Here is a 22,430-nt window from a genome sequence, read left to right on the forward strand (position 1 = left end):
CTCACACCACGGGAAAGCAGTGCCTGCTAGTATTAGGTCTCACTCTACCAGGGCTACAGCAACCTCAGCAGCCTTCCTCCGAGGAGTCCCAACAAAGTACATTCTGGAGGCAGCTACCTGGAGTTCAGTGCACACCTTCACCAAGCATTACCACCTTCCTCTGTACTCAAAAACCAGAGCTGGGTTTGCCACTGCAGTTCTGCAGGGCATCTTAGCTGCACCTAACCCAGTTTAGCTCATACCACCCAACCATAGCTTTGGGACTCTACCCAAGTGTGATGACTGCAGCAGCATAGCACGATGAACATAGTACAGTTTTGTACCGACCATAAATGTAGATGTTTGAGTGGTTATGCTGCTGTAGTCCAGGTTACCCTCCCTCCATCCCCTCTTCCTAACAAGGCTTTTCTTATACCTCCATGTACTTCTACCTTTGGGATGCATGTCTATATGGTGTATTTGCTTACAACTAGTACCATTGTTTTGCACTAAGGTATGTTTTGCAAGCTTCTTATTTTGCCTTCTTAGTTTGGGGCACCTGACATCTGGGGCAAAAAAAACTGAAGAAAATGGCGTCGGCTGCCTCTTTTATACCCCTGCCGCACTGACGTCAGGGAAGAAGCGATGGCAACCGACGCCGGACCAAGGCTTTGGAATTCAGGCCGACTGCGGGACCTCCTGACAGCAGGATAACCCAAGTGTGATGACTGCAGCAGCATAACCACTTGAACATCTACATTTGTGGTAGGTACAAAACTGTACTTTTTATACCCCTGACGACCTGATGTCATGGAAGAAGGGACAGCAACCGATGCAGGACCCAAGACTTTAATCAGGTCGACTGAGGGCAACCTGGCAGCAGATTACCCAAATTAATGACTGCAACAGTGAATACACTCGAACATCTACATTTATGGTAAGTGTACACAACTGTACTTTTTCTGACGTACCAATGTTCGAATCAAACCGACGACTTTTTTAGCCAAAACTACCGAGTTTCTTAGGCCCAGAATATGCACTACGCCTAGAAAATCGACGACCAAAATGCATCGTCAGGCCCCCATGCCACAAAAACAAATGCTTAGAATGACTGAAGACCTTATAACGCTAACTAGGGGAAGCCAGCCTTCCCCTGCTAAGAGACAAAGAATTCAGTTGCCTTCAGATTCTACAGACCAGGAGTCCGATGACTCTGACCTTTCTGATTATCAGGACATGCCCTTATCTGCCTATGAGGGTTCAGATGCAGAGGACTCCATTTCGTCTGCCTCCCCTCCAGAGGATTTGTCTTTTGGTGAAACCTTGCATACTTTACGAGAGCATTTACATTGGGAACACCAAGACTATCCTCAGTCGAAAAAGAGATTCAGAGAATTTTTAGAGCTACCTCAGCACAGGCCTTTAGCTATTCCCCCCTGTCCTAGATGTTGTGGATAATGTTTTCTTGGAATCCAGTCTTACTCCAGACACCTTAGCTCTGGCCCCTAGGAAACCTGACAGGTACTACAGATTACCTGATCCCACAGGTTTCTTTTCCAGAATCCTACTGCTGATCTAGAGATCATTTCCCAGGGACCTAAAGGTATTAAGGCTACTCCAGCCACAAATCCTACCCCTTCGGACAGGGATTCCAGAGCTTTAGACAGATGGGGTAAGAAGGTATATACCTCTGCAACTCTTGCTATCAGGGCATTGAATTGCCAGTTTCACATGCTAAAGTTCCAGCAACATATTATGGATCTCATTAAACAAAAAATGGTAATATTTCCAGATTGTGCAGAAAATAAAGATTTGCAAGAGCTTATGCATTATGCAAGACAAGTTAGTAAGCATACTTTGCAGTGTGGTTTTGATGCCGTAGAAGCATCTTGCAGGGCTGCAGTCACTGGCTGTGTACTGAGAAGACATGCTTGGCTGAAGGAGCAGACCTTGCCAGATCATGTCAAATCCAAATTACTAGATGCTCCTTTAAATAAGGACATTTTTTTGGCACCAAAGCAGAAGTTGTTCTTAAAAAGATTGAAGAAAAAGCTAAATCTATGCAAACTGTTAAAGAACTCTTACAAGTGCAACCACCTTGATTCAGTAGGCATTGCCCTTCAAAACACTGGTACTTTCAGCCCCCTCCAGGCCTTCCCAAACAAGAACCAGGGGAAACAGACCACCCAGACTACAGTTTCAGGGTATGCAGAAATCTAAGCAATGGAGTGCTCCCACCAGTAAAACAGGGAGTGGAAAGCCACCTCCCTATGGAAAAAGTTCACAATGACTTCTAAACTCTACCTCCCAGCCCTACCCAATTGCTTGTGCCCCTAGGAGGAAAACTCACCCTTCATACAAAAAACTGGATGTCCATCACTCAGGACCAATGGGTCCTCAACAATTGTATTCCAGGGTTACAAATTTTATTTCTATTCACTGCCAACTCCAAGCGGGTTTCCAGACCTTCCTCCATACCAGTGGGCAGAGGCTCAAAACCAAGTTATTTCCCTGCTCAACATCAGAGCTATTCAGCCAGTTCCAGTATAACAAAGGGTTCAGGGTTTCTACTCCAGACTATTCCTGGCACCCAGGAAAGAGGGCTCTTGGCGCCCAGTCCAGGATCTTTCAATTCTCAACACCTTCCTGTTGTCCCAAAATTCAAGATGCTTACCCCGCAACAGCGTCTCCTTATGCTAGCCAAGGATGCCTGGTTAGTCACCCTAGACTTAAAAGAAACTTATCTGCACGTCCCCATCAGGGAATCATGCAGGAAATATCTACGTTTCAGGGCAGGATCTATGCATTATCAGTTATCTGCAGTTCCCTTTGCCTTATCTACTGCACCCAGGGTATTCACAAAATGCCTGGCTGCAGCCATTGCATACTGCAGGCAGAAAAATATCCAAATTTATCTGTACTTGGTCTTCTCACTTCTTTGGGGTACACCATCAACGAAAATAAATCACAGCTGGTGCTCAGTCAAAAGATTGTATTCCTGGGAGCAAGCTTGGACACAACTTCCTAGATGGCATTTCTCACTTCAGAAAAATAAGTCTGTCTGGCAGACTACTTCAAGCAAATGGCCACCAGAACCCAGCTAACTGCAAGAAAAATACTGCAAGCCCTAGGGTTCATGGCCTCATGTATTCTGCTAATTCCATATGCAAGACTGCATATGAGGAAACTTCTGTGGTACTTAAGTCTTTGTTGCCAACATTCTTAGGACCTGGAAACAGTCATTCCTATCATACCTTGTCTGAGGGCAGAGTTCCTTTGATGGGCAGAAGCATGCAACCACAACAAGGGACTGCATTGTACTGTACCCCATGCCACCCAAACCCTAACTACAGACACATCAGACTACACATGGTGGGCCCACATGGCTGGCAAATGTATTCAGGGCCACTGGAGCCCAAGCCAAATTCATCAATCAAAAGGAGATGCTAGCTGTACAGAATGCTCTGACAACTTTCAGATACCTAATCCTTCCAGGACAACTGCTGATAAAAACAGACAACATCACAGTTATGTGGTACATAAACAAGCAGGGGGGAACCCATTCTTACCCTCTCTGCAGGTTAGCCATGATTCTGTGGAGCACAGCTTTGGACAACCAAGTCCATCTACAAGCTCAATTCCTGCCAGGCAAACAGAATTCACTGGTAGACGACTTAAGCAGAAATTGCCTAGACCCACACGAGTGGAAATCGGAGCCCAGCACCTTCAACCTCCTGATCCAGAGGTGGGGGACCCCCAGAGGTGGAACTCTTTGCCTCCGCTCAAAACCACCAATTAAGCAAATTCTGCACCAGGGACCCTCACAGCATTGCCTGGAAAGTGGATGTCCTATCCTTTCAATGGGAAAAACCCTCAATTTATGCCTTTCCCCCTCTGCCCCTTCTCTCAAGAGTACTACTCAAGATAAAAGAAGACAGGCCAAGGACAATTCTGATTTCCCCGGACTGGCCATGCCAGCACTGGTACCCACTCCTGCACAACCTGACAATGGTGCCACCCTGGCACCTACACCAGACCCCTACCCTGCTGTCACAACAGGAGGGACAGATTTTGCATCCACAATTACAAACCTTAAATCTTGCAGCCTGGCTTATTCCTTGAATACTGCACCAGCAACCCTAAGTAAACAGGTGCTGGATATCATTCTTGAAGCCAGAAGGCCTTGTACTAGGAAATCCTATGTGGAAAAGTGGAAAAGATATTGTTCTTGGATTCAGTCTAAAGGAAAGGACACAGCTGTGCCCTCCTTATCTGTAATCCTGGATTACCTAGCAGAGCTACTCCACAGAGGCCTATCCTTCTCCTCAATTAAGATTCATGCCTCTGCCATTTGGCTCATTACAATACTGAGCCCACCTCTGTTTTGTCACCCTCTCATCAAACAGTTCCTGAGAGGGGATAACAACTTAAGGGTCCCAAGGAGAGCACCCAACCCTGCTTGGGACCTTAACTTTTTACTGGAAAAGCTCACACTTCCCCCTTTTGAACCTGCTGCTTCAGCAGAGTTAAAATTCCTCTCTTGGAAAACAGCCTTGCTTCTAGGCATCACTTCAGCTAGAAGAGTGTCACTGATGGCTGTGGAACCCTTTATTATCTTCCATGCTGACAGGGTTTCCCTCAGGACTAACCCATCCTTTGTGCCTAAGGTGGTGTCCAATGTGGCCCTAAACGAATCCATCCATTTTCCAACCTTCTTCCCTAATCCTCAGAATAAAGGGGAAAGGATCCTGCACTCTTTGGACTTGCAGAGACAACTCTGGTTCTACCTTGATAGGACTAAGCCTTTCAGAAAATCTGACCAGCTGCTAGTCAGCTTTGCAACAGGGGCAGAGGGCAAGGCCATTTCTAAGCAAACCATTTCCAAATGTATAGCACACTGCATCCATTTCTGCTTCAAGCACCATGGAAAACCAACCCCTCAGGGGGTCAGAACACATTCCACTCGGGCCACTTCTACCTCTACATCATTTCTCAGGGGAGTCCCTGTCAGGGATAATTCTGGAAGCTGCAACCTGAAGTTCTGTACACACCTTCACCAAGCGTTACCACTTGCCTATCTTTTCCCAATCCAGGGCAGGATTTGCTACAGCAGTCTTGCACGGCCTACTAGCCAGCCCTAACTCTTCTTGACTGCCTCCACCCTTCCTCAGCTTTTGGGAATCCACCCAAGTGTGATGACTAGAATAGTGAAACACGAAAAACATAGTACAGTTGTGTACACTTACCATAAATGTAGATGTCTGAGTGTATTGACTGTTGCAGTCCTGGTTTCCCTCCCTCCAACCCCCTGTTTTTCTCTTATCTTTCTCTCTCTCCTCTCTGTAACTATTTCTAATGTTATTGGTATTTACTTTTTACGGGTGGTGGTTTCCACACCATATACTAGCTCCCTATTTGGGGGCTCCTGACATTTGGAGCAAGAAAAACTGATGTAATGGTATCGGCTGCCTGTTTTTATACCCCCTGATGACCTGACGTCATGGGAGAAGCGACAGCATCCGATGCAGAAATACTAAGACTCTGGTATTCGGGCCAACTGAGGGCTACCTGCAGGCATATAACCCAAGTGTGATGACTGTAACAGTGAATACACTCGAACATCTACATTTATGGTAAGTGTACACAACTTTACATTCCTCTGTTCATTCCCCCACCCCCCATAACAGGGAGTGTAGGGTGCTGGACAGATTCAGGAAGCGTGTATATGCTTCAGAGACTTTTGCACTTCAGTTGCTGAATTGTTTTGGCACAGTTCAACAGATTCCAGTGGGATTTGATTAAAGAAGTCATCAAATCCCTTTCCAGGACCATTACTTCTGAGGCAGAGAGATATGTTGCCTCACATTTGGCTGCCCTGCAGTCTATTTCAAATTCGTCCATGAGGCTCGTCTCATATGTAACTGAAGACACTTCAAGGGTGGCGGGTTCAGGCATTTCTATTAGGAGGCATGCTTGGATGTGCCTCTGTGATTTCACAGAGCCCCTCAAGTCTTTCTTCACCAATGCTCTGTTTGACGAAAGTTCTTTATTTGGCCCCAAGGTTAAAGATACATTATTCAGGTGTGAGCAGGATGGTAAGACCTTGTCTGCTGTGGGCATATGTTTTTTGTCTCTTCCTTTTCTAGGAATCAGTGAGGTGGTCGAAAAATGTGGTTTAGAAAGTCCCAAGGTCCTTTCCAATATCTATGTGGGAGATGGTTCACCCCCTCTGCCCCTGGGGGAACTAATGGAAGATGCTGCCTGCATGGCAGAGGAGGCCTGCAAAACCAAAGGTCCAGAGACACTTTCTCAGATGAATCCTACCAGCGCTTCTGAACGGAGACCCAATTGTCGCTCTCTGGAGGCAGTCAGAGGTAGTTTATCTCTGCACTAGAGAGCCTGGCTAGAGATAACAAAGGATTCATTGTGTGCAGAGGATTATTTCCAGAGAATGTATAATACCCTTTTCCCTCCCCCCTTAACAGTAAACAAAACTACCAATGTTCCACCTAGTTAGCGGAAAGCAGCAGCAACAGAAATAAAAAAGCTGCTAGAAAAGAGTCATCCAAGAGGTCTGCTCAGACCAGAAAGTCTATAACTTACTCCAGATTCTTTTTAATGCCAAAGAAAACAGGGGACTGGAGACCCATTTTGGATCTCAGCAATCTGAACAAGTCAGTTCAATACACTGAGTTCCAGATGGTCACAGTTCAGTCCATTCTGCCCTTTCTGCACAAGTATGACTGGATGTGCTCAATAGATCTTCAGGATGCATACTTTTCATGTAAAAATGAACAGACAGTCCAGAAGATACCTACTCTTTCAGCTGGGAGCCAGTCATTTCCAATTCAGAGCTCTGCTCTTTGATCTCACTACAGGCCCTGGGTGTTCACAAAGTCTGTGGCAGTAGTACCAGCTCATTTGAGACTTCAGGGATTCCGGGTGTTTCCTGACTCATAACCTGTCTGACAGGCATCATCTGATCAAAGCAAGAGAAGTATGTACTCCAATTATGCTTCCACCTGGGAATTACCATAAATCACAACAAATTTCGTCTAGAACCAACTTGGATATTAGAGTTTATTGGAGCTTTGTTTGACACAGTATTCCTAACAGCCTTCCTTTCTTTACCAGGGATACAAACCATACAATTTCAGGTCAAAAAGATCATTCAAAACTCCTCCCTCTTTCAGCTCGATTGATCCTTCAAGCATTTGGGTCAATGTCTGCTATAGTAGTTTGGTTCCATTGTCAAGATAACACTAGAGAATTCTTCAGTGGACCCTAGCAGCTCAATGGTCTGTTCTTCATCAACCCTTATCCACCCAAATCAGGATAACTCGGGCATGCAGAAATTTCCTCCTTTGATGGATTTACTCCGATCAGATAATGCAAGGTTGCCCCTTTACACTGCCTCAGCCCAAGGCCATAGTCACCACAGACACTTCCCAGATCAGGTGGGGAGGCACTTCTTGGGAAAGACGGTCCAAGGCACATGGTCCCCTGAAGAGGCCAATACACATATCACTGTCCTAGTAATTAGAGCAGTCCGCCTAGCATTGCAGGCCAGGCCTTCCAAGACACACTTCCTTCCAGAACCATTGCAGTTCAGACAGACAATATGTCAGTGGTCTGGTACATCAACAAACAAGGAGGAATAAAATGTTATCTCCTGTGTCGAGAAGCTTTGAGTGTGACAATGGGCTATGTCATCCACTAGATTTCTTATAGCAGCACACATTCCCGGGAAATCCAACGTGATAGCAGAGAAGTTAAACTGATCCATTCTAATACTTCGTGAGTGGTCACTCAACATGAAATTGGTGGAAAAGGTGTTCTGTCAGTGGGGCCAACTTTGCTGCGATCTCTCTGCATCTTCCCTCAACAGCAAGTGCAGCAGATTCTTTGCCCTGGTCCCCCCACTGGGGGAAATCACCGGAAGATGCTCTTCTCCATGATTGGCCCTCCAGTCTCCTACACCTTTCCTTCAGAAACAATCTTGATTGAAGAGCACAGTCATCCTCACTGCTCCTTATTGGCCTTGTCAGATTTGGTTCCCCTTGCTTTGGCCTCATCTGCTTCGCTCAGCATTGATTCTGGATCCAGTTCCGGACCTTCTGTCTCATCTGACAGATATTTTACAACCAGGCATCTTAAGCCTAAAATTAACCGCATGGTCATTCTACTGATAGCAAGATAGTGAGCCCTCCCCTGGCCGCCACATTTTTATCCTCCCACAAAGTTTCAACTAGAAAAAAATTACAGAAGTTAATGGAAAAGGTTTGTTATTTGGGCACAGCAAAATAACTTTGACCCTTTATCAGCACCCGTACCTAAAGTTCTTGGGCTTTTAGCTACAATTTTCAACAGAGGTGCTAATTCTTAAAACTATAAAAGTACAACTAGCTGCCATTTCTTATTTTCACATTGGAGTAAATAATTAATCTTTAGCTTTTTCCAAACTTTGTAAGGCCTTTATAAGGGGAATCTTTCTTCTTAGAAACCCTTTTAAAGATCCCAGTCCCCCGTGGAATTTGAATTTGGTTTTAAAATCTTTGACCTAATCTCCCTTTGAACTATCACCCAAGTGTGAAATAAATCTTTAACCTGGATGACTGTCATTTTAGTGGCCATTACATCTGCTAGAAGAGTCTCAGAACTTCAAGCCCTGTCTTCTAAGTGTCCTTATTTGATTTTATCACAAGGATAGAGTATCCTTATGAACCAACCCATCCTTTTTCCTAAGGTGTCAGAATCCAGTATTAATCAAACTCACTCTCTCTTTCTCTTTTCTTTCCCAATGTTTCAAACAAAGGAGAGTACATGTGCACCTGTTGAATGTTCACAGACATTATTTTTGTCCTATGCAGATAAAAATGTTTCAGGAAATCAGATCAATTGCTCGTCTACTTTTTGGATTCAAAATTTGGCAAACCTGTTACTAAAGTAACTTTAGCCAAATGGTTAATTGATTGTATTTCATTTGTTTACGAAAACTTGGGTTTGTCTTTGCCAGAACCTCTAAAAGCTCATTGTAATAGGTCTGTGACAACGTCTTCAGTATTTTTATCCAGATTTTCATTGGATGAAGTTTCTGCAGATGCAGCTTGGGCTAACCCCTCATACCTTATTTCTTATTACAAATTGGATCTGGTGTCTAGGGAAAGAGCAGCCTCCAGCTCAGCGGTGTTCAGAAATATCCTTCCCTTAGAGTCCTTCTGGGATTTAGATAGCTGGGAACTGTGTCCCAACAGTTAAGAAATGAATAAAAATGACATCATCACATAAAAAAAAGTTATGTACTCACCATAACGTTCCATTTGTATTGTCCATCTTCATTCTTCCTCAACTTCCCTCCCTCCAACTCCCTACCATTTTGACTTCTGGAAGGATTAGAAGAGGCTAAATGAGCCAACATTCCTTTATTTGAGCTCCAGATACTGTCCTGTTATCTTTTTATATGTGTTAAATGTTATACAGTCTTAAAAGTCAGCAAAGAAGATCTGAGGGTATGGTAGGAGATTAGTGCATTATGGTTATGCGAGGAGCTCGAGAGTTTGTGTTGCACAAGCTCGAAAAAGCGGCTAAGTCGGATCCGATGAGTGGATCCGAACCCTTCAGTTGAGGAAGAATGACAAATGGGCAACACAGATGGAACATTGTTGTGAGTACATAATTTTTTTATGCCCAGAAATGATGCAAATACAGAAGTATTTTCCCTTTTAACAAGGGTCTTACCAATTTGTGGGAATCCTTATTTTCTGAACAGTGAGTTAGTGTGCTGGGTGCTTGGCACATTATGAAGGTAGTAGCTCAGATTGTGTCTGTTGAATTCTGAAGTAAATGCTTCTTTGGTGTTTGACTTTCCTTGAGTAAAGTCTGTGTACATTGCAGCATTGTGTTCATATGTTTGCAGTTATTTTGTGCTGATATATATATATATTCTTTTATGTAGCTCCTCTGGCAAAGATAAAAACAAGCACATTTTGCAGGTAAGTGTTTTTTTACACTGTAATAATATGAACTGCTATGTTACGCTAAATTTTGTCTTAAGAGCACAGCTGAAAGCATTTTCATTCATTCATTGTCTGATACCTGCTTTATCTATTCTGGGTTCATGCTGGAGCCAAACCCTGTCCTGGCATTTAATGGGAACAGGACAGAGAAACCCTCAACCACAGGAAACACGCATCAGACCCCTCACAACTTCCTTACACACCTGGGGGGAATTAATGATACTGCTAGTTTATACATGGCCTTGCCTTGGGATTTGTGAGGAAAGCAGAACACTTGGTGAAAACCCGCCCAGAGATGCAGACAAAATGTAGACTTTGCACAGAGGGTACCCTAGCTGAGAACCGAATGGGATAACCAATTTCTGCGGCAGCAGTCCTAATTCTTGCACTACTGTGCCACCAAAAAACATTTTTACATTTTTTTAATATTTTCTTCCAGCTCTCTGACCTACACTGGCTACTCTTTTCACTCTGTCTCCCTTTTTGGCTTGTTTGTTTTATTGAATAACGTTCAAAATACCATAAACACAGTAATTATACATGTTCACAAATGTAATCAATGCAACTAGGAAAATGAGCAAAAAAAAGTAAAACTTTACAGTAAAGAAAAAACACAGTTTTCTCTAAGATGATAGTACGCTACAACAATGAAAACATATTGCAGAAAATGTTGAACAGCAGCTAGTATAGGTAAATAACACAACACAGCACTCCTAAACATTGTGGTAAAGCAGTAAAAAAGTTCTAAAAATTCTTTAATCTCGGGGCTTGTTTTGAATTTTTAAAGCAACTCCATAATGTACCAGTCATATCCATCGATCCCGGTTTCCAGCCCATAAAGAGGATGGTCACAAATACTAAATTGCCAACCTTCCACTTGAGAAAGAGGTTAGTCAAGATCCAAAAGTAATAATTTGTTAATGACGGTGAATGACTTATTCAGGTTCCCCCATTCTGCCTTTCCCACTGTAACCCAAATTCCTGTACTGTTTGTACTGACCCAGAGCATATATAAATAGTTTGTTTCCCTTACTCCACACCTCCAACATAATATGCTCAGATGACAGGCCCTTCTGGTACCTTGCAACAGGGGATTCCTGACCTAAGTGCGCCAGTTTACTATTGCCTTTTGGTTAAGAATATCCTTCCATTGCCCATCATTGCTGCATAAGGATAGCATCTCTTTATTTATGAGTAAGAGTGTTGACTTGTTTTAAAATGCTTTGGAAACAGTGTGAAATAAACTGTTTTGCAACTAAAGCTTTTAGAAACTACATTGGTCTCACTTTTTAATTTCTGCAAGTCTTTTGGGTTTCTAATACCATGACAGGAACAGACTCCATTCCTAAGTCAAAGTATGATTAAAGTTCATTCGGTTAGTATTGTTTCAATGTTTTATGTTAACCAGAAGTGCACTTCGCAGCACCCACAATGTGCCCAGTAATGACTCCTGCAATTCATATGGAGTTACATATATCAGTAACATTTCTAAATACGATTGTAAATTCTTTTTTATAAGACTTACTGCTTCTACTACTCTTGGAACTGTCTGGGTATCCTTCCTCCACATTGCCCTTGTTTCTGTCTGCAAATCCTGGTGTTGTATGACTTTGTCTCTCTCTCTCTGTATGTAAGACACTGTAGTCACTGGGTGTAGCAGTTTCAGTGATCAGTAGCACTTTTGTCTTCTTTTCATGGACTACAGAATCTGTTTTTCTCACATCTATTTTTTGAACTGTTTGTAATTGTTGATCCCATGTGATATGAACTTCATCATTTTCAATAATACTTTGTGGCTGATTTTTCCAAAGTTTTTTTTAGCTGCTTTCAATATTATGTTTACACAATCCCCAGTGCAACAGTTTTGCCACATGTCTTTCATTATACAGTCCAGCCATTAGTATATCACAGCCAGCAGGAAGATGTGCAACTATTTTCCAGTTTTGTTTTACAAAACCTACATTTGTCTGTTTCTCCCACATGTTCAATGGACTTTGTAAACCAATGTGTAAATAGTCCACTATCTTGGGGCACTGATATTAAATTCACCTCTCCTTAACCATTCCTGCATTCGATCCTGATCATCATGAGGTGGTTCCAAGAATTTTCTGTACTTGCAACTATATTTATGCATTTTTCAAATTTTTTGCCTTCTCATCTGATCCTTCACCTTATATTCCTTTTGTTTTTTTTTTGGCACATTCAGTTGCTTCCTGATATTTATCTGCTTTTGGTTTGATTTCCATTCCAACTTGACACCGATATGCTTCTGCTAGACTAAGCAGGGAAGTCCTCTTGGACTTTTTCTCCTCATGTTTTAAAACTTTCACTCCATTTTGGTCTTGTGAGGTCAACAGATGTGTATGCAGACCTACAACTGCAGATCTATACTTGTAATAAATTTTGAGGTGGCCCATACCTCCTTCAAAATGGGGAATATATATAGTCTTGGTATACACGCATCTTTTATAAGTCATTTGATAAGCATGAAGCATCCTTGTTTTCTAGTCCAATCGATCCAGTACCTTTTGGAGCCAGTCAGTCACTCCAAAACTGCGAGGTTAAGAGAAGAAGAACAAATTGGTTTATAGCTTGGACTTTGTTCCTAGATTAGCGCTGTTTTCAGTATTAATTTTAGTCTTCTAAAATATTCCTTACTAAGTTTTATTTGCATTTGTTTGTTTTATTGTTGATCCTTCATCAATTCCCAGATATTTATACACTCCCTCTTGCTCAAGTTTTTAGATCACATTCCTGTCCCAGGCTGATGCTTTCTTGGTGGTGCAGCTTTCCTGCTTTAAAGGTTAGATGTTCTGTAGTCCTATCTCGCCTTCATTCGTACATATGGGTCCGGAGCCAAATACAAAGCTCAGTGTCTCTCAGCTGGCTCGTGGCAAGGTAGGTATCCCATTGTGCACTAGTAAGAATCCCCAGATCTCGTTTGTCGCGTCTACGAGTTCAAGTGCTCTCTTTCTTGGCTGTGGCGAAGTTCAATATTTTGCTTATTCTAAATTGTTATTGTGGTTCTTTTTTACTATAATAGTTAGTTTTATAGTTAATAACTTACAGTTGTTACCTAGTAGTAGTAGTTAGTGTGTGTTTCTAACTTTTATTGCAAATTCTTGTTGCAAAGCGTTGGCCGTCACTTCCGCAGGCCTTGTTTTCCCTCTGGTATCCTTTTTCTGTGTGCTAGTTAGTACTAAAATTTTTCTTGGGCATATGTCCGTTTTTTTAGTCCGGACCTATTCCAGCTTTTGTCGGTTGCTTGCTTGTTTGTTCCTATCTCGCCTTCCCTTCGTTTTCAGGGCTAGGCCCATTTAAGTTAGAGGACCTAATCCTCTCTTGCCTTTCCTTGTGTGTTGTTTCCTCAGCAGGACTAGGCCTGTTTAAGTTAGAAGACCTAGTCCTCGGTTGTTTTTTCTTGTGTATAGTGTTTTCTTGAGCAGGGCTAGGCCCGTTTAAAGTAGAGGACGTTGTTCTCTCTTCCTATCATCCTCTACGTTTCCCTTTTTGTGATTGCCTTTGTGACAATATGTCTAAAGAATCTAAAGATCATAAACCTTTGGGTTTTAAAGAGTGTTTTAAATGTTCTCAAAAAATGTCCCTGACTGACTGACATAGTGTTTGTGTTTACTGCCTAGGAGCCATACATCTTAAGGAGACATGTACCTTTTGCCACACTTTTAGTTCTTGGGTTCTCCAGGAAAGGAAGAACAAATTGATCTTGAAAGGTCTCCTTAAACCTTCCTTTGAGGAGGATTTAGCCAGCTCTTCATCGACTCATTCCAGGTCTCCCTCTTCAAAAAAAGAGAAAGTCAAGTCGGTCAAAAGACAGTCTCCCACACCAACTGTTTTATCTGGACCTCCTCAAAAAATTACTAAACTGGACAAACCTTCTACCTCTTCGGCTCCTCTTCCTTCAGTGCCGGTCGAGGTTATTGACTTTGACACTCCAGTCTCGACCCAAGTTTTTCGGAGCCGACTACTGAACACTTACTCGGAGCTGGTCTAGAGATTTATTACCGGTGTCCCCTACTCTCAGATCTCAGATTTTACAGAGATCTCGATCACCTACCTTGTCTTCCAGATCCTCCAAGAGCCTTTCTGAGGGAAGATGTCAAGAGAATGGTGCTTATACTCTTAAAATTGTCGGCATTAGCAGATTTGTTGCTGGCTCCACCCAGTTGGTTCCGGAGCCATCTAAGGCCATATTACCTGCCTCTGTTCCTCCTCCGAGTCATGTCGGTCCTTCGGAGCCAGAGCGATCAGTGCCATTTGTTGTGGAACCATCGGTTCAAGCACCCCTACTCACTGTCTTGGACCCGAACTTCTTCGGTTCCCAGCCTCCCTCTCAGTGCGTCGGCTCGGCTAAGCTCAGATCCTTCATCTATCTTGGAGCCGATCGCTCTGGATCCGAGGGCTACTTCTGCTTCCTCAGAACTGGGAGTGTCCTCGGAGCCGGAGAGATCTGCCTTCGAGATGATGAGAAGCGTGCTGTCTAGGTCTTCAGCTCCACACAAGGGTACCGATGCTCTTCCCTCTCAAGCTCCGACCTGTGTCTCAGCACCATCTCTCTCTCTTGACAGCAGAGACCCACAGCCTCAGGAGCCCCTATTGGGTGGCCCCCAGTCTTCTGAGACCTCCCTAGAATACCCTTCTGAGGAGCCCCCTCGAAAGAGAACTTACGAGAGGAAGCAATGTAGACTCAACTGATGAGTCCATCACCTCTGACACTGACCTCGAGGAGTCAGAAGGGTCCCTTAGGTCGTCCTCTGATGATATCTCCTTCGTAGATATCCTAGCGATCCTGAAACAGAGAGGCAGCTGGCCCACCATCACCCCTTCTGATGAGGAGTCAGTGTGCCTGAAGGCTTTTGGGTCTCAGCCTTCAGCCTCTTGGGTGTCTCAGCCTTTCGATGAGCTGTTAGATTTAGTGAGTCGAAAGGAGTGGGGAAACTCCTAATGCCATGGAACCAGTCCCCAGAAGGCCCAACACCCAAAGAGAAAGAGTTTTTCACTAAAGGTGTGCCTGTAGATGCCATGATGGTGGCAGCAGCCACAAAGAAGGAACTAGTGGAAACTTCATCTGTCCACCCACCGAACAAGGAGTCTTGAACAGTGGACAGATACGGCAAGCATATCTTTTCTTCAGCGGCTTTTACACTCAGATCGCTGAATTACCTCACCCATTTCATTAGGCTTCAGAGAGATCTCGTAAAGGAGCTAGGGGATACTTTCCAAGGTACTTAACTGAAGGAGTCCATGAGAAAGTTATTGCTCAGTTGTGTGCCTAGAACTCCATTGTTTATTTCAGCAGATGGAGCAAGTAGGGCAGCGGGTTCAGGAGTTTCCCTTAGACACTCCAGGATGCGCTTATGTAATTTTGTGGAGCCCTTCAAATCTACATTTACCAATGCCCCCTTTGATGGTTCCTCTCTGTTTGGACCAAAGGTAATAAACGCAATCACCAGATGTGAACAGGAAGGGAAAACTTTCTCTGCCATGGGAGTACGTTTTTCTGTCCTTTCTAGACCATACCCTAAGGGTTAGAGAGGTGGGAAAATGTGAAAACTCTCTCTGCCATGGGAGTACGTTTTTCTGTCCTTTTTAGACCATACCCTAAAGGTCAGAGAGGTGGGAAAATGTGGTTCAAGAAATCTCGGACGCACAAGGTGATTCCTTCTCCAGAGGCAGCGGAGGAGGAAGTAAGGGTAGACGTCACCCTAGAGGTAGGGGGGGGGGTCCACAAAACCAGGGTGGCCATGATTCCTTTCGTGGGCGTCCCTATCAGCGCTCCTGAAATGGGGCCTGACTGCGTTTCTCTGGAGCCAGTCGGGAGTCGCTTATCTTTGTACCCAGAAGCCTGACATGACATCACACAAGACAAGTGGGTACAAAGAATAATTTCCAGCGGATACTCTATACCCTTCTCTTCTCTACCCCATCCCACCAAGAAATTCCCAGATGTTCCACCCAGTCACAGGGATCAAGCAACTATAGAAGTCCAAAAGTTGCTTCAAAAGAGAGTCATCCAAACCGTCCCCGCAGACCAGATAGGATTTGGAACTTTCTCCAGATTCTTTTTAGTGCCAAAATGAACAGGGGACTGGAGGTCCATTTTGGATCTCAGCAAGTTAAACGAATCAGCAAAGAAGTCCAAGTTCCAAATGGTAACACTGCAGTCTATACTCCCTCTGCTAGGGAAGGACAATTGGATGTGCTCCATAGACCTCCAAGATGTGTACTACCACATAAAAATGGACAGAGCATCAAGGAGTCATTTACACTTCCGGCTGGGAGCCAGTCATTACCAATTTCATACTCTGCCCTGTGTTCATCAAATGCATGGCGATAGTAACAGCTCACTTGAGACGTCTTGGATTCCAAGTGTTTCCGTACCTGGATGACTGGCTCCTGACTGCCACCACCAGGCACCTACTTCTACAAGCAAGGTATTCAACCATCCGAGTCTGCACTCAGCTAGGCATTACTATAAACTGGGAAAAGTCTGCCTTGTCACCCTCTCAGTATGTGACTTTTATAGGCGCAGAAATAGACACAGTCGCAATGATGGCTTGCCTACCTTCAGAAAGAATACAAAATCTAAGACAACAAATATACAGCCTGCTTCCCCAACACAGTCAAAGCGAAGACAATGCTCAAACGTCTAGGAACCATGGCCTCTACTATAACTCTAGTTCCGCTAGCCAGACTACATATGAAAATTCTACAATGGCTACTCTTTTCCCAGTGGTCTCTTAAGCAACTGCCTCTGTCTCATCCCATTTTAATAACAGAATCTTGCAAAAATGACCTTCGTTGGACCTTCAGCTAACGATAGGGACATCATTCATTCCTCGCCAACCCGTTGCTACTGTGACCACGGATGCCTCCCAGATAGGGGAGGGGGGCATTATCTAGGAAGGACAGTTCAAGGCACATGGCAAGAACACAAGGCTCACTTGCATATCAAATGTCCTAGAAATGGCAGCAGTGCTACTAGTGTTGCAAGCACTTCAGGACTTTCTTCCTCTTGGGACAGTAGCAGTCTAATCAGACAATATGTCAGTGGTATGGTATATAAACAAACAAGGGGGAATCAGCTCCTACCCTGTATGTCGAGAGCCACTTCGTGTTTGGCAGCGGGCGATATCTTCCCAACGCTTTCTAGTTGCAACGCATATCCTGGGGACAACCAGTGTGATAGCCGACAAGCTCAGCAGAGCAATTTTGATGCCTCACGAGTGGTCTCTGAATCAGAAAGTCACAGAACAGATTTTCCACAAATGGGGACAGCCTTGCTGCGATCTGTTTGCCACCCCAATGAACACCAAATTCAGCAGCTACTTCTCCCTTACCCCCCCCCCCCGGGGGGAGACACCAAGAGACAGACTTGTCCACAATTGGCCCTCAGGACTTCTTTATGCCTTTCTTCCCTTTCCGCTAATATCGAAAGTGATCCAGAGATCAAAGACCTTGGGAAGCAGAATGATTCTTATCACTCCTTACTGGCCTCGTTAGATTTGGTTCCCCTTTCTCTGGCCTCACCTTCCGGACAATCCATTCACTCTGGGCCCAGTACCAGACATTCTGACACATATGTCAAGTATGTTTCATCCCTGTCTCCACACCCTCACCTTGACAGCATGGCTGCTCCACTTCTATCCCTAGTCAGGCTTCATGATTTTTCCCCTGCAGTTACACATATCGTGACGTCTTCTCACAAACCTTCTACGAGAAAATTGTATGCTAGCAAATGAAAAAGATTTTCTCTCTGGGCACGAGGCTAAGAACAGATCCATACACAGCCCCCATTATAGTTTAGAATTTCTAACCAAACTTTTTCATCAGAGATCAGCTGCTGCTAGCAGCTATCTCCAATTTTCATTTGGGACAACATGAACCTAATCTTATGGCTCTCACAGATTGTGTAAATCTTTTTTAAAAGGCACTACCTTGATAAGACGACCTTTTCAAGAACCTATATCTCCCTGGGATCTAAATTTTGTTCTTTCAAAACTTACCTCACCACCTTTTGAACCTTCACATACTTGTGATTTAAAGATGTTCATCGTGTTTCACTGTTGCAGTCATGACTGTAGGGTTCTCCCCTGCCGGCAGGCAGCCCCAGGTCGGCCAGAATCCCAAAGTCTGGGTCCGGCGTCGGCTGTTCAACCATGCTCCCTGACGTCAGAGCGCCAGGAGTACAAAGCTGACAGCCGACGCCATCTTCTCCAGTCTTTCTTGCCATGCGGTGATAGCAGTTCGCATTTGCCGGTCGGCGGACTCCTGACGAATTTTACTGATATACTTCGGTCCGAAGACTTTCTTCTCCACTCAAAGCTAAGTACCCCGTTGGGGAAACTTTTTTCTTGCTCCACTCTGATGTCAGAAAAAGTTAATTGTATTTCATGTGGGAAGCAAATACCTCATAAGGATTTTCATTCTTACTGTATTCCTTGCTTGGGCCCTGACCACGACGTAGCTAGTTGTCAGTTTTGTGCTAGATTCAATCAACGTACAATTAAACGAAGGTACGATTTTTCTTTTCATTACTTCGGTAGGCGCTTTAACTACAAAATGTCGTCGGATACGGTCCCAGCTACCGGAGTTCATAAACGTCGCAAGGATAAAGACAGGTCTCCGAGGTCCAAATCTGATGATAGCGCACAAGCGGAGCCAGCTTCAGGTTCGGCCGTCGTCAGTGAGGCGCTTTTGTAGCCCCTGTCGTCGGCCATTTCAGAACCAATGGCCGAAACGGACTCTCATGAGGAGCCAACCAGGCCTTTAAATATTTCTGTTGCAGGACCTTCGGACAATGCTCCTTCGGATGGGTCCGGAGCCGCTGTGCAGGTACCGGCTTCCGAAGGGGTTTTCAGGCCTACTCAGCTACTAATAAAGGCAAAGCCAAAGGCAAAGACTCCTTCAAAATCAAAGACTTCTACACAGGCTTCTTCTGAACCGGCTCCCAAGTCACAGAAACAGTTACTCAAGATGGCGGAGGATTTACTTACTATGATTAGGGGTTCTCATCCCCCTCCAGACAAAAGGCCCAGGCAGGATATTTCTTATGATTCCTCTGATCAGGTTTCTGTTTCCTCAGTTTCTTCTTCGGATCAGGAATATTCTTTCCCTCCTTATGAGGATTCTGATGCTGAAGAATCCATTCCTTCAGCTTCTCCCCCTGAGGATTTCTCTTTTGGGGAAACTTTGCATGAAATTAGGGAACATTTCCACTGGGAAGGACAGGAGTATTCGGAATCCAAGAAAAGGCTGAGGAAATTTCTTCTTCTCCAACATAGACCCCTGGCTATTCCTTCTGTTTTGGATATTGTGGATGATGCCTTTTCGGAGGCTAACTTAACCAATGACTCTTTTCCTCCTGCTCCTGTGAAGCCTGATAGATATTACAGGGTTCCTGATTCCCATCAGTTTTTATACAAGAACCCTTCTGCTGACCCTGAAACCATTTCTCAGGGTCCTAAGGGAGCTAAGGCCGCTTCTGCCAAAAATCCTACTCCTACTGAAAAGGATTCTCGATCCTTAGAAAGATGGGGCAAAAAGGTGTGCACTTCTGCTACTTTGTCCATTAGGGCTTTAAACTGTCAGTTTCATATGTTTAAATGCCAGCAATTTCTATTGTCTGTCTTAAAACAAAAGCTTACTTCCATTTCTGCCTGTGCAGAGGATAAGGAATTACATGACTTATTGCATGCCACTGAACAGGTTGGGAAGCATGGTTTACACTGTGGATTTGATGCCTTGGAGGCTTCTTGTAGGGCTGCGGCCTCTGGCACAGTCATTAGGAGGCATGCATGGCTAAAGGAACAAAATTTACCTGAACAGGTAAAGGCAAAATTATTGGATGCTCCTGTTCAGCCTAATGTTTTGTTTGGATCGAAAGCTGAAGAGGTGATTAAAAAGATGGAGGATAAGGCGAAATCAATGCAAACAGTTAAAAATTTCTTACAAGTACAGCCTCCTAGATTTAGCAGGAATTGGCCTTCAAAAAATTGGTCCTTTCCCACTCCAGACAGGCCTCAGAGGGGTAGATATAGACGTTCCAGAGGGAGGCCTCAATCACAAGCTGCTTATAGACCAAGACAGTGGACTGCTTCCACCCCTAGGGGAGGAGAGGACAGGTCACAATCTCAAAGGAAACAAACTCAATGACTCCCTCTGTGGGGCTACAGGAACTTCTTCCCTGGAAGCCCCTCTCGGAGGAAAACTCTCTTTTTTATCAAAATTGGACTCAAATAACCCAAGACAAATGGGTTTTGGATGTGGTTTTAAGAGGTTACACATTCCATTTTCATACCTTGCCAAGGCTAAGCGGATGGCCAGACCTTCCAAAACATCAATGGACGGAGGCCTTAAACCAGGTGGAAGCTCTTTTGGCTATGAATGCCATAGAACTGGTTCCTCTTTCAGAGAGGGAAAAGGTTTTATTCAAGGCTCTTTCTAGTCCCAAGGAAGCAAAACTCATGGAGACCCATTCTGGATCTGTCGGTCTTGAACACCTTTCTAGAGATTCCAAAATTCAAGATGCTTACTCTACAGCAGCTACTTCCAATGCTGTCCAAAAATGCTTGGATGGTAACTTTGGATTTAAAGGAGGCATATTTACACATTCCCATCAGGCAGGATCGCAGAAAATACCTCAGGTTCAAAGCCGGATCGAGGCACTTTCAATTCTCTGCGCTGCCTTTTGGATTATCTATTGCGCCCAGGGTCTTCACCAAATACCTGGCTCCAGTAGTAGCTTACTGCAGACTCAAGGGAATTCAAATTTACCCTTATCTGGACGATTGTCTAATTCAGGCAGACAGCAAAGATGTCTTACTCCAGCATCTAGAATTTGTACAAAACCTCCTCAAGTTCCTGGGATTCTCTGTAAACATAAAAAAGTCAAATTTGACACCATCGCAACAGATAACTTTTCTGGGTGCACTTCTAAACACCACAACCCAGATGGCATTTCTGACCTCCGAAAAACAGTTACAGCTGGCTTCAACTTTCAGAACTTTGGCAACTTTAACTCGTCTATCTGCAAGGAAATTCCTGCAGGCTTTGGGTTACATGGCCTCCTGCATCCTTCTCGTACCATATGCAAGACTACACATGAGGAAAATACAGTGGTACCTAAAAAGTGTATGGTCTCAGCATTGCCACAGTTTAGACATACTGATCTCTGTTCTTCCTTGCCTTCAAAAGGAATTTCTTTGGTGGTCCAGGGCATGTGCTCTAAACAAAGGGAAGCCCTTCCGTCTGCCTCCTGCCTCTCAGATTCTAACCACGGACGCCTCGGATTATGCTTGGGGAGCCCATTTTCAGGGCAATTGTTTGCAGGGCCTTTGGACAAAGGATCAGAAGCACCTGCATATCAATTTAAAAGAAATGTTAGCCATTCAGAAAGCTCTATTGGCCTTCAGGAATCTTTTACAACCAGGACAACTGTTAATACGGACAGACAACACCACAGTTATGTGGTACATAAACAAGCAAGGGGGATCTCATTCCTACCCCCTTTGCAGACTAGCCATGGATCTATGGGACACAGCTCTATCTTGCAATCTGGATCTTCAGGCTCAGTTTCTACCAGGGAAACAAAACTTCCTGGCAGACAGTCTGAGCAGACATCTTTTGGATCCACATGAGTGGATGCTGGACACCTGAATATTCAAGATGATAACAGCAGTCTGGGGATGTCCTCACATAGACCTCTTTGCATCCCATCTCAATCATCAGCTACAGACTTTTTGCGCCAGGATTTTCCACACACAAGCTTGGAGAGTGGACGCCCTGTCATTCAGTTGGAGGAACCTCTCGGGATATGCCTTTCCGCCTCTCCCTCTTCTTCCACGGGTTTTATTGAAGGTAAAACAGGACAAGCCCAAGATGATCATCTTGCTGGCTCCAAATTGGCCTTGGCAGTTTTGGTATCCAACTCTAAAAAACCTATGCCTGGAGCCCCCTTGGATTTTACCTCAGTCTCTGAACCTTCTGTCTCAACATCAGGGCCAGGTTTTACACTCTCATGTCAGAACTCTCAGCCTGGCGGCCTGGTTAATCCAGGGCCTTTGATTTTTTCTTTACTGCCCAAGCACGTTATGGATGTCATTTTAGAAGCCAGACGTCCTAGCACTAGAAAATCTTATGCAGGAAAATGGAAAAGATTTTGTTCCTGGATGCAGGCTCAGGATTCTGATCCTCTTCTTCCCAACATTACTTTAATTTTACTTTACGATCTCTTACATAAGGGTCTCTCTTTCTCTTCCATTAAAATACATGCCTCTGTTATTTCTGCTCATTATAATACAGACCCTCCCATCTTTTCCCACCAGCTCGTGCGACAGTTTCTCAGAGGAGCTAAGAACTTAAGACCTCCTAGATCTCCTCCTATTCCTGCTTGGGATCTCAACTATGTTTTGGAAA

General features: G+C 44.2%; 1 protein-coding gene across 2 annotated transcripts in view; it reads left to right on the top strand.

Annotated features, from left to right (window-relative positions):
* PCGF1 (polycomb group ring finger 1) overlaps window positions 1-22,430 on the top strand; it is a 1,514,627-nt gene that overhangs the window by 1,029,001 nt on the left and 463,196 nt on the right. For both annotated transcript variants that reach the window (XM_044064289.1, XM_044064290.1), the window contains exon 6: window positions 9,935-9,971. In XM_044064289.1, coding sequence (XP_043920224.1) covers window positions 9,935-9,971 — 37 coding nt within the window. The remainder of the gene's footprint in view (window positions 1-9,934; window positions 9,972-22,430) is intronic.

This window comes from Protopterus annectens, chromosome 2.part2, assembly GCF_019279795.1.
Source record: "Protopterus annectens isolate FY-2018-M chromosome 2.part2, PAN1.0, whole genome shotgun sequence".
Classification (NCBI taxonomy): domain Eukaryota; kingdom Metazoa; phylum Chordata; order Ceratodontiformes; family Protopteridae; genus Protopterus; species Protopterus annectens.